The sequence below is a fragment of the Plasmodium inui genome (genome assembly GCF_000524495.1).
Source record: "Plasmodium inui San Antonio 1 unplaced genomic scaffold supercont1.28, whole genome shotgun sequence".
Taxonomy (NCBI): Eukaryota; Apicomplexa; class Aconoidasida; order Haemosporida; family Plasmodiidae; genus Plasmodium; species Plasmodium inui.
The window spans coordinates 1-10,987 of NW_008481862.1; the positions used below are offsets into that span (position 1 = coordinate 1).

The 10,987-nt window shown below is 45.4% G+C and overlaps 2 protein-coding genes across 2 annotated transcripts; both read right to left on the reverse strand.

Annotated features, from left to right (window-relative positions):
• Positions 1–4: 4 nt before the first annotated feature.
• C922_04697 (hypothetical protein) lies at positions 5–1,964 on the reverse strand (the record flags this gene model as incomplete). Its single annotated transcript, XM_008820276.1, has 1 exon — positions 5–1,964. A coding segment is annotated over one exon (1,959 nt), but the record flags the coding sequence as incomplete, so codon positions are not given.
• A 5,280-nt stretch (positions 1,965–7,244) lies between these two features.
• Positions 7,245–9,902, reverse strand: C922_04698 (hypothetical protein; the record flags this gene model as incomplete). The annotated part of the gene is made up of 3 exons (XM_008820277.1): positions 7,245–7,296; positions 7,446–7,561; positions 7,875–9,902. 3 exons carry the CDS (start codon positions 9,900–9,902, stop codon positions 7,245–7,247), a joined length of 2,196 nt encoding a protein of 731 aa, XP_008818499.1.
• Between the last annotated feature and the right edge of the window lie 1,085 nt (positions 9,903–10,987).

The following is a 10,987-nucleotide window of genomic DNA, read 5'->3' on the forward strand; positions in this document are numbered from 1 at the left end:
TTACTGCCATCTTGCTGGCTTTCCTTGGGATACCTCTTCCTCTTTTTGAGGCTCAAGGAGCTTCTCTTTTTCTTCTTCTTCGTCACGCTCTCCTTGGCGACCTGCCTGGATGACGAAGATGACCGTCTCTTCGAGTCATTCTCTATGTACTCTTCGTCGTCGTCATTTTCCTGGGACTCATCCAGGTCGGTGTCGTCATCCTGCTCACCCACGTCATCCTCGTCACCCCCATCACCCTTATCATCCTCGTCTTCTTCTTCCTCCTGATCCTCCTCCATATCATCATCATTCTCCGTTTCATCCATTTGGCTGTCTCCTTTCTCATCATTCTCAGCATCATCCATTTCGCTCTCCCCCTCCTCGGTGGCTTCCTCCTCTTCTTTACCCTTCGCACTTTTACTTCTATCCCTGCTGCTGCTCTTCGTGCTGCTCTTGCTCTTACTCGATTTCGAGTCTCCTAGACGATCCTTTTTCGAGCTGCTCTTATTGTTGTCCTCCTTTTTCTTCTGATCCGAGGAACCCTTCTTCGAGATATCCTTCTTATTTGCCGTTTCAGCTGCTCCCGATTTGCTTCCTTTGGAGAGGTTATTCTTCACAGTGTCCTTTTCCCTGCTGACTGAGCCGCTTTTCTTCTTCGAGCTTCTCTGCTCAGGCGTCTCACTGTCGCTTTCGCTGACGCTGTTGGTGCTCTTCTCATTGTCTGCTTTTTCGGACTTTTCCGATTTTACCTTTTTCTTGGTTTGTGCGACGCTTCGACTCGCCCTGGAGCCCTCCTCCTTCGAACTAGCTGTGTTGGTACTCATCAACTCGCCCACATCTTCGCTGCTCTTTTGGGCTGCTTTGCTGTTGGATGGCGACGATGCCGTTGGAGCTTTTTTCTCCTTCTTAACACTCTCGCTCTTTAGGGTTTCCTGACTAGCGTTCTTGGAAAGGCTTTTTGTTGAGCTACTTCTAAGCCCTTCATTCTTAGACACGGTGTTCTTGGACGAGCTGCTTTTTATGGAATCATTCCTCGAAAGGGAATTCTTCGAACCGCCACCTTTGGAAGGCTCATTTTTGGGGGGTCCACTCTTGGAGGAGCTACTTTTGGGGGGGGCACTTTTTGATGGCTCATTTTTTGAGGAGCCACTTTTTGACGGGGTGCTCTTCGAAGCGTCATTCTTTGCTGATCCGCTCTTCGAGGGGTCACTTTTGGAGGAACCTCCCTTGGATGAGCCATTCTTTGCTGAGCCGCTCTTGCTGCCGGCGATGGCCTGACTTTTTATGCCCTCCTTCGCGACGGATGAATGAACGCTCATTTTGCTCTTCTCATCACCACCTTTGTTAGAAGTGCTGCTGCTATGATTGATGCAGGTGCCACTGTTACTGTTCACATTTTTGGATTTGCTATTTTTAGAAATTAATTTATCCTTCATTTTAACTTCGTTCTCGTCGTTCGAGGGATGTTTCTTTTTTTTATCACCGCTGGAATGAGAGGATTTATCCTTTTTGCCGTCCTCTGTGCCACCTCCAACACTGCAACTTCCTCCCTTTTCACTCTTGCTCTTATTCGATTTGACGCTTTCCCTCGAATTAGAACTCGTATGCTTCAACGACTCGCTTGTGCTGCTTTTAGAACTTTTAACATTTTTAAGGTCTTCCCTTTTCTCGTTGGTCTTCGATTTGTAATTTTTGGATGTGCTATTGGAGGAGTAGCTTTTACTCTTCCCCTGATCATGGTTCTTTTCGCTTCCGTGGCTGACATTCGTGTTTCCTCCCTGGTCGGTGCTCTTCTGGCCGCCTTTCTCGCTTTTCTTCTTGGAGACGCTCTCCGCGCGGCTGTGAGCCGCTTCACCGTAGTTATTCCAACTACTTCCACCGCTGCCGGCACTTTTTTTCTTCTCAGAACTTGGGGTGGTCGGCTTGCCGCTACTTTTGCTCTTCACGCTTGAGTCGTTGGAGCTCCTTCTCTCTTCGTTCTTCATTATGTTCATAGTACCTCTAAACACATCCTTATTTTTCGATTTCGGGTTTTTCTCGACTCCTAGTCGTGCTTCCAGTGGGGGGTGGCGTTTCCAAAACGGATGCTCTTACCCTTATATGCACAAACAGCGTGCATAAAAAAAAAATAAATGTATTTACACACAACTGTGCAAGTGTCATATGGGAAGCACTGTGCGTGGAATCACTTCCCGTTACATATGCCTCTCGTGAATTAAAAAAAAATTTTATGTTGTTCCTTTTTAGGGACGTATGCGTGTATATGCGATGATCTGTGCGTCCAGCGCGTAGGAATATATCTACGTCCGTTTATTGTTACCCCTCAAATGGGTAGCCACACACCGCTTTCATTTCTCTTGTTCGGTCGCATGCAAAGAAATGTGCACCCGAGGACATGTAAAAAGGGGTGTGTATTAGACTGAAGGGAGCATATCTCTGAAAAGAGAAGGCTCTACGTTTTCGCTTTCTTTTTTCTGTTAATGCGTTTCCCCTTTTCTTTTTCTTCTAAAAAAAAAAAAAAAAGTGTGCTGTTTTGTTCGTGCACATAACTCGCCCGTCCGTTATTTCGGCAAATCGTTTTTTTTTTTTTAAAAAAGAGGCAAGAGGAAACGCAGGGGGGGAAAGGCGCACCGTAGGTATGTAAACGTGTGCATATATACATATGCATATCTAACTACACGTGGGAGTATTTGGACGCATATACCCTCTCGTATGTGCGCGCAACAAAAATTGGGCATATGTGAACAAAGGCGAGCACTCAAAAAGTCGCTCTGCCGTTATCGGCATATGCAGCATATGCACTTAACAATATCCACGCATAATAAACAATTCTCTTAAAAAAATTGAAAAAAATTGAAAAAAAAAAATGAACGCATAAATAGGTAATATAAACAAAATTCAATCACCTTCGAGAGGGTGGTTTTCTAATGGCATGTTGATGATACACAATAGTGTTGTAACATGCGTATGGGGAGAATATATGATTCGGAGTTGTGTACGCAGTCACGCTTTCACGATTTTGCATTTCGCATACGGCATTTCGTGTGCTTCATATCGGAAGTTATGTGCTACGTGTATGCAACTGTACTGTACATATCCAATTAGGCATTTTCAGTAACCCACGAGGGCAGGAACAATCGCCACTTTGTGATGGAACAAACACCCGGGCGCCCCTTCCGCATAAATGCCCTCCATGAGATTTCCGCGCATACGTACATTGCATGCTCATTCACATAGGGACGACAATGTATATATAAATATATATATGTATATATATATAATATATTACATATGACCTACGAACAGCGCGCAAAAACTCGTTCGCCCAAATAAGCAGTTCAATTGAATGAGCGTAATTTTCTTTGCTCCTTTGAAATGGTTGAAAAGTGGCACTCGCTACTATTCAGTATTATATTGTATGCACGGCGCTATTGTACAAATGCAGTGGAAAATTATTTAAAAAGGTTAAATGGTTGAAATGGCCGAAATGGAATGAAGAAGCAAATGGAATGAAGAAGCAAATGGGATGAAAAGGCAGATGGAATGAAAAGGCAAATGGTATGAAAAGGCAAATGGGATGAAAAGGCATGTATCGAAAAAATAAAAATTCAGCCAAATGGCAATTTGCCGATATGGCCATATAACGCTGTAAAAAAATATATGACCATGAAATGGAAAAAAGAGAAAAAATATGAAAAGGAAAAAAGGAAAAAAAAAAAAAATACTACTTTTACATATGCTAGCATTAACACAAGGGTTATAAGCAGCGGGGGGAAAAAACCCTCTTTTTTCGCAAATTGGCAAAAATGGAAAAAGTTAAAAAAGTGATAATTGGCAAAATGGTAAAACTCGAAAGATGGGTAAAGTCGAAAAATGGGTAAAGCTACAAAATGATAAAAAGCTAAATCGCAAAATGCTGAAATGAAAGGCCCCCAAGTGGCCAAGAACGACATTGCCCACACGCGATAGGCACAAAAGTTCGAAAAATAAATAAAACGCCCAAATGAAAGGGAAGTAGTGGGGAAAAAAAACGACGCCCAAATGATTAGCGTATGCTATATGGGGGAAGAAAAAGAAAATAAAACTTCACAACGAAATGTATGTTCTATACGTATCACTGCTTACCAAAAGGTACATGCAAAAGGAGGTTTACAATTTTGGCAATTTCGCCACTTTCACCACTTTGGCCAATTCGACAGAAGGTAACTGTTTAACGAGTTAATGATCAGTTAAACAATAGGGATGAGAGGAGGTCAAAGAAAACAAAAGCAACGCAAGTGGAAAAATTTACTTAGAAGGTAGCAAACAAATCTTCCAAATGCTGTAATGGCGCGAAAAAAATTGCGAACGATTGAGAATACTTCGCGGCATAGAATGGCGAAGCGTGGTTATGCATAGTACACGTCACTACAGCACGGCAACACTTCACCACTACACCACTACAACACTACACTGCATCTGTACGCCACTACACACTGGCTTCCCCCTTTTTATATCTTCTCCTGCGCGCGAATCTTCCCCTCTGATCACCTTATGTTTGCATTCCCCTCTTTTCAATACATGTGGATATGCACATACACGCTTATATGTACACATGGCGTACACGCACTATGCGCCATGACTACAGCTTCCCAGCACCACTGCTTCCCCATCGCAAAGGTGTTTCCAAATGAACATGCGCGTAGGCTATGCATTCACCAATGGGATAGCGCAGGATGTTCCAAAGATTGGAAGCGTTAAACTCGGACGAGGGGGAGGTGCAAGTGGGGAGAAAATGCAAAAGCATTTGCATTGGATTAAATCACGTGTAACACGTTTAGCATGGCTTTATCTTAACAATGTGCCATGAAGGTCATTTGAAAAAATGAACACTTCTTTTCCCATGGTGTTACAAAAGGTGAAGAAATAAAAAAAAAAGATTTTCAAATCGGTATAGGAACATCTTCTACAATGACATACAACAGGGTTGCCTTTTTTTCAAAATTTAATCTTCACAAAGGCAGCACCTCAAAAGTGCTTCGCAAAATGTGAGAAAGGTGTCCAGAACGGGCCCTGCGCGGGGAATTGTTGATATGCATACAGAAGGTGAGAAAAAAAAAAGAAAAGTCAACAAACATGAAACATGAAACACCAAACATTAAACATAACATCATACATCCTATGCATGTCAAAAGGAAGCGCAGCGAGGTGTGCATCGTTCTAAACCACATCCGCACGGGGAAGCCGTCAATTTAGGCAATCTCACATATGGTCTTCAACACATTTGAAGAAATCACAACGAAGAAAAAAAAAAAAGTGACACGATCAAATGATGGCACAACGTGTGACACGATCTTATCCCCATGTGGCACGAATGCTACCTACTGCCTTATGCATATACCCCTGCAGGCATGCAAAAAAGGAAAGAAAAAAAAAAGAAAAAAAAACATCTGTGGCGTACAAATCCCGTCCTGCGCTACACCGTCTTCACAAATGAACGTGCACATTTTTAAGCACTTCATAAGTGCAAACGGGAAGAAAACGATTTAACACCACTTCGGGAGACTTCAAACGGAGGGATCATAATCGCAGCACACATTTCTGTATGCACCACTTGTTGCAAACACCCGTGCAGAGCTAAGTCAGTTACAAATTTTATGCTCCCTCTTGTTGGAAGATTCACTAGGTTTGGGTCACATGGCGATTACGTTCGAACTAATTCATCAGAGCTGTCAAGGCAGGTCGTGCGTATGACTTGGAGTGGCGATTTTTCCTCCTCATCCGATCTTCACTCTTCCGTTTCTCCTTCCTCTTTTCATCCCTACAGAAAAGAAAGTGGGTCTTTCCTTCTGCACAGCATCATCCCGAAAATGCCCCCCCATAAGGTGTAGAATTCTGGCCAACTGAAGCCTCCTCAACTTGGTGGCCAACCCGTGTAACACCAAAATGGCATTTAAAAAATGCGCACTGTGGGACCATTCTAGAGGTGCAGTTTTTACATCATCACAACAGGGGGATAGATTCAAACACAGGTGACACTTGCCACTTCCAAGTTGGCAAGGTGGGGGTGCAACCCTTTTTGTCGTTCCTTTTTTGTCGTTACTTTCTCTGCCCTTTAAAAAAAAAAATTCCGCTTCTTTTCACGCTCAATTAAGGAGGATAAAGAAGGTATATACAACGTGGCCCTTCTTCTGTCCCCCTGCATGACAAGCAACTATTTGCCTATTTGGTCATTCTAGAAGCGCGACATACGCGATGAACGCACACAAGCCTCTTAAGTGTTTCACAGGGAAAACTACGACGAGGTGAGAGACCCCCAGGGGGAGGGATCACAACTCCCAATTTGATGCCCCTTCTGTCGATTCGAACTCTTTTTATTATGTTTCCCCAGAAAGGGAACTTCCGTCCCCAAAGATAGTCTACTAGCAGAGCGAAAAACGTTATCAAAAAATATGCATTCCCTTCTCTCGCCCAATGTGGTAATGTGTCCCCCCCAAGAAACCATTTCGCTGCACCATGTTAGGGTTAGAAATATGTTTCTCCCCTTTAACAACTGAAATTTCTCCACCGTGTGCAACAGCAAAAGGAAGAATGTTTTACCTCGATCATCTTTGCAAAGTATCCTAAGCAACCACGTTACCGCGTGGTGTTAAACCTGTACAGATGATTATTTAAGATCCGTTTGGCATTTCTGTTCAGGGAGTCCCGTCTTGGTATTTCACTACCCGCCTCCCCATCTGCATCCCTTTGGCCTCCCAATGGAGAGAAAAATTTTGCATGCATCTTCGAATTGACCCTTTATAAGGACAGTCTCTGCCATCCTTCCAGGGCGATGCTTAAAAGTAGAACACTTTTTAACGAAGGACACAACCAGGTGTCTTCTGCTGCTCAAAAGTGAGCCCTACCGTTTGGGTGGAATGCCCAAACGGGGGGGTTCCAATTTGGATAAAGGGGGGCAAGTTAGAAGCGGTTAATAGAGGCACCACATAGGAGGGCGCATACGAATAGCAGCCCCCCAAAGGAGGGCAATTCTACAATTTGCATACAACAACACAGGGGAAGAAATATGCGAAGAAGCAAATGAGCTAATTAGGCCTCAGTGGTTCCGTCCAAACGACGCACATGAGAGGGAAAAAAAAAAAAAGTACCAATGAGGAATTTACACACAAAATTGCGCGTCCCTTCTTCCGTCCGAGACACATGCAAGCGGCCAACTGATATGACGGTCATAACCGTGATACAATATTGGAGAGCACTGGAAAAAAAAAAAAAAAAAAAAAGCCTCGTCAATCCAGCTTCCGCTTCTCCTTCGCCAGTTTGATATTCCTGAATAGTTCCCTGAAAAAGGTAACGGTGAAGGTAACGGAAAAAGTAACGCTAAAGGTAACGGTAACGGCGCGTGAGGAAGATTTATTTTGCGCCGGGGAACTTCTTTCTGGGGGGGGTGAAATGCGCTGAGATATTCGCACGCAAAGGGGATGCCCAACCTGAACAAGGAAAACGTGACCGGAATTGCATACGGAATGAGCACGGGGAGAAAGGAGGCCAGCAGGAAATCCTTCGAAAGGATGTCATAAATGGAGAACGTGTCGTCACTCAGGAGCTGCAAAGGAGGGAGCGAAATGGGGCAGGCGTTTCTCATGAGTGGCACATCAGTGCCGCGGAAGACCACACAAATGACGCGCCGCTGTCTGGCAACTCGGCAAACGAGTACACACACGGACAAGCAAAAAGAACACATAACAAAGGAGAAACACACACGAACAAAGGAGAAAAGACAAACGAACAAAGGAGAAAAGACAAACGAACAAAGGAGAAAAGACACACGAACACAGGAGAAAGACACACGAACAAAGGAGAGACACACACGAACAAACAAACACCACACACTTTTACGTGCACATGCAGGGGCCCACCTGCAAGGAATCCTGGTAAGCGCTCTGCGCCAGAACGACCGCCGCCCTGAAGTACCTTTCCCGCAGCCGCGCTGCCGCCACACGCCGATTATCCCCCTCCCCCGAGTGGCCATCTCCACTGGTGCCACCACCGTGCGGATGCAAGATCTCCCGAACGGACCTTCCGAATTGAAAGTCTCTGCAGCCGTCCGACCCGCGAATGAGATCTAAGCTGCATTTAACCTTGTCCAGGATGTCATTAAAAACATGCATGGCGTGCATGGGCACTCTAAAATAAATGCTCACATTCGATATGGAGACAAACTTCTCCACGTTTCTCAGCGTTTCCACCACATAGCAGGTGTATGCTTCTCGCATGAGGGCTAGAAGCTCAAAGGGGAAAATACCACTTCTCACAGGGATTTCATAGAAAAAGGAAAACCATAGTCTATCCTCCCTCCTGACGGAATACAAAAAAGAGCTGGCCTCATCGGTGGACTCACTTCGCAAATATTTTATATCATACTTGTCTGCATCGAAGATGGTATAGATGTAATCCGAAAAGTTTGGTGCTAGTCCCAAATATTGCCTCAAATGGGAAATGAAGAAGCCGCTGATCAGGGGGGCTTCCTCTGACACATTGGAATACTTTTTCTTCTGCTTTTTCGGCTGCTCTTTCTTCTGCTTTTTCGGCTGCTCTTTCGTCGGCTCTTTCGTCGGCTTCTCCTCCTCTTCCTTCCTCTCTGCGATGCCCCCCCGTTGGAGTGCATTATTTATGTGTACGACGCCCCACTCTGCAAACGAAACCGTCGTTTCTTCCTTCCCCGTGGCGGGATTATAAAAAAAGATTTCTTCTCCACTGGGGAAGACAGCCATCAGGTTGATGCTCTTCGGAATGTTATAAGTCGGCTTCTTCAGAATGTCGCCAAAAGTCACGTCATCAAAAAGTGTGGTGAATCTTGTTACCTTGTCGAGGATGATGACCCGCTTCCTTCCCACCTCCTTTGCCTTCTCCGAAATTTTAAACAAATCGATATTCGCAATGGTCTGTTTGTATACATTTATTTGAAACACGTTTAGAAGCTGCTCGATGAAGTTTCTCAAGTAGGGGTAATACACCTCAGTGTAGAAGTCCCAAGTGGCAACATTCACGGGGGGGAAAGAAGGAGAAGAAGCAGAAGAAGGAGTTCCCTCCACGTAGGAAGCATCTCTGTTTAGATCATCCCCATGTGGATCTCTCGATTCGTCACCAACTTTGTCTCTCCCCCCCTGAGCCGTGTTCCTCTTCCCTATTTTGTAATTTCCCTCGTTGTACAAACTGCTAGCCAAATAAAAGTTTAAGTCCAATTCGGGGTTAAAAAAAAGAGAACGATTTTTGGACTTAAAAAAAAAGACACGTTTTACTACCTTCCATGTTTCTTCTGCCAGCTGGTGATAGTGAGTGGTGGGGTCCTCTTCCTTTCGGCTGAACTTCACGTGCAGGTTGTTGCTCCTGTTCAGCGTGAAAACGACGCTGGTGTCGTCTTTCTCCTCGCGGTTGTCACTCAAACATATGAAGTAACTATTGTTTAGCATATTATGGAGGGCACCTTTCTCGGGGGAGCTACTCAAGCATACATTTGCAGGCATCCCCGTGTCATCACTTCTGATTTCATCTCCACGGATGATGATTGGTTTGACGTAAAACAAATCCTGCACATCGGAGATGCTCTCTGCAGCTGGTTTATCTTTGCATTCAAGATCCATTTGGCTGGAAAAATATTCCTTCATTTTTGTCCCCAACGAATCACTGCTTCCTTCTCCACTGCTCGATACGATAAACAGTTTTATGCCCAAGTGGGAGACCTTCTCATAGGACCCGTCTTGTTTTCCCCCCTTTGCCTTCTCCCTCTTGGTTGCATTGTAAACCTCCTGCACCAACGAAGAGGTGCTTCTCAGTTTCTCCAGCGGCACCCCTTGCCTCTCATACTTGTTCAGGCAAAAAATCACCACCACGCACACCACCAGCGACACTGCGTAGAATATCACACAGGGCGTTCTGGAATTCATCTTCGTCTCGCGGGGGGTCAGGCGGCTGCAGATTTACGCTGCTTCGTGCAGAGGGATGACAGATGGGTGGAGCTTCTCCCGGAGATGGATTGCAGATAGGCCATGTCGCTGCTTCGCCGCGTGGCCGCTTCTCCTCTACACCGCCTTCCCGTTTCGCTTTTCCCCCAACTGGGCCTTAAAAGTGACAAGTCAAGATGCACTCACCATAGCGGCTGATCTGTGCATGACCCCGGGAATACGCTCGTGCAGTGGCGGGGGCTATAAAGGGAAGGCACCAGATAGCAACGCACTTATGCATCGTCCACTCTTTCCAAATAGGAAGTTACTACTTTTTGCAGTTCATCGGGAGCATTGCCTGTTTGAGGAAGCTCCACTGCAGATTCAGATGATTTTCCTGCACGTGTGTTGATAATACTCCTGTGTAGCTTGTCCCTTTATGTTCTCCTTGTTAAAGAAGGAGCGAGGGAGGGGCAAAGAAAAAAAAAAAATCGCCTCGAAATGGTTACCCGTTTTGCCTTAACGCAGTGAGGAAGTAGACCTGATCGCGTACACATCAACCCACGTGCTATATGCTCTATTCCTCTGCAGGCACATGCATTAGTGTACCGCGTGCACTAGTGCCCCCCCTACTGATCAAGTGATGGTGCGCGCGATTTTTCCAAACGGCCGTAGAATTTTCTTTTCCAAAAGGAGATTTGCCTACACGAGGGGGGTGGCTCTTAAAAACAGCGCAGCGTCATATTGATTTCCTTCTTCCCTCCAGCTCCACTCGTTGGGTCGGGCACGTCCTTCCATCCAGACGACTTCACCGCTTCGAAGAGCTTTAAGTGGGGGGACGGGCAAGCCGCCATTTCTGCATGTCTCCCGGGGGAAGACGCAACAAACGATTTAACACAATTACACTCGTAGAACTCCCTCAATTGCGAATGTACACATCCGTGCGGAGTTATAACGGACGTGCTCACTTCCTATGGACTGCTACCCACCAGAGGGCATACTTCTCTTCGCCCCCTTTGCCCCAGAAAAAGGCCCTCACCCAGGACGATCCACTTGGTTTACACAAAAGAGGAGACCCCATCGACGTT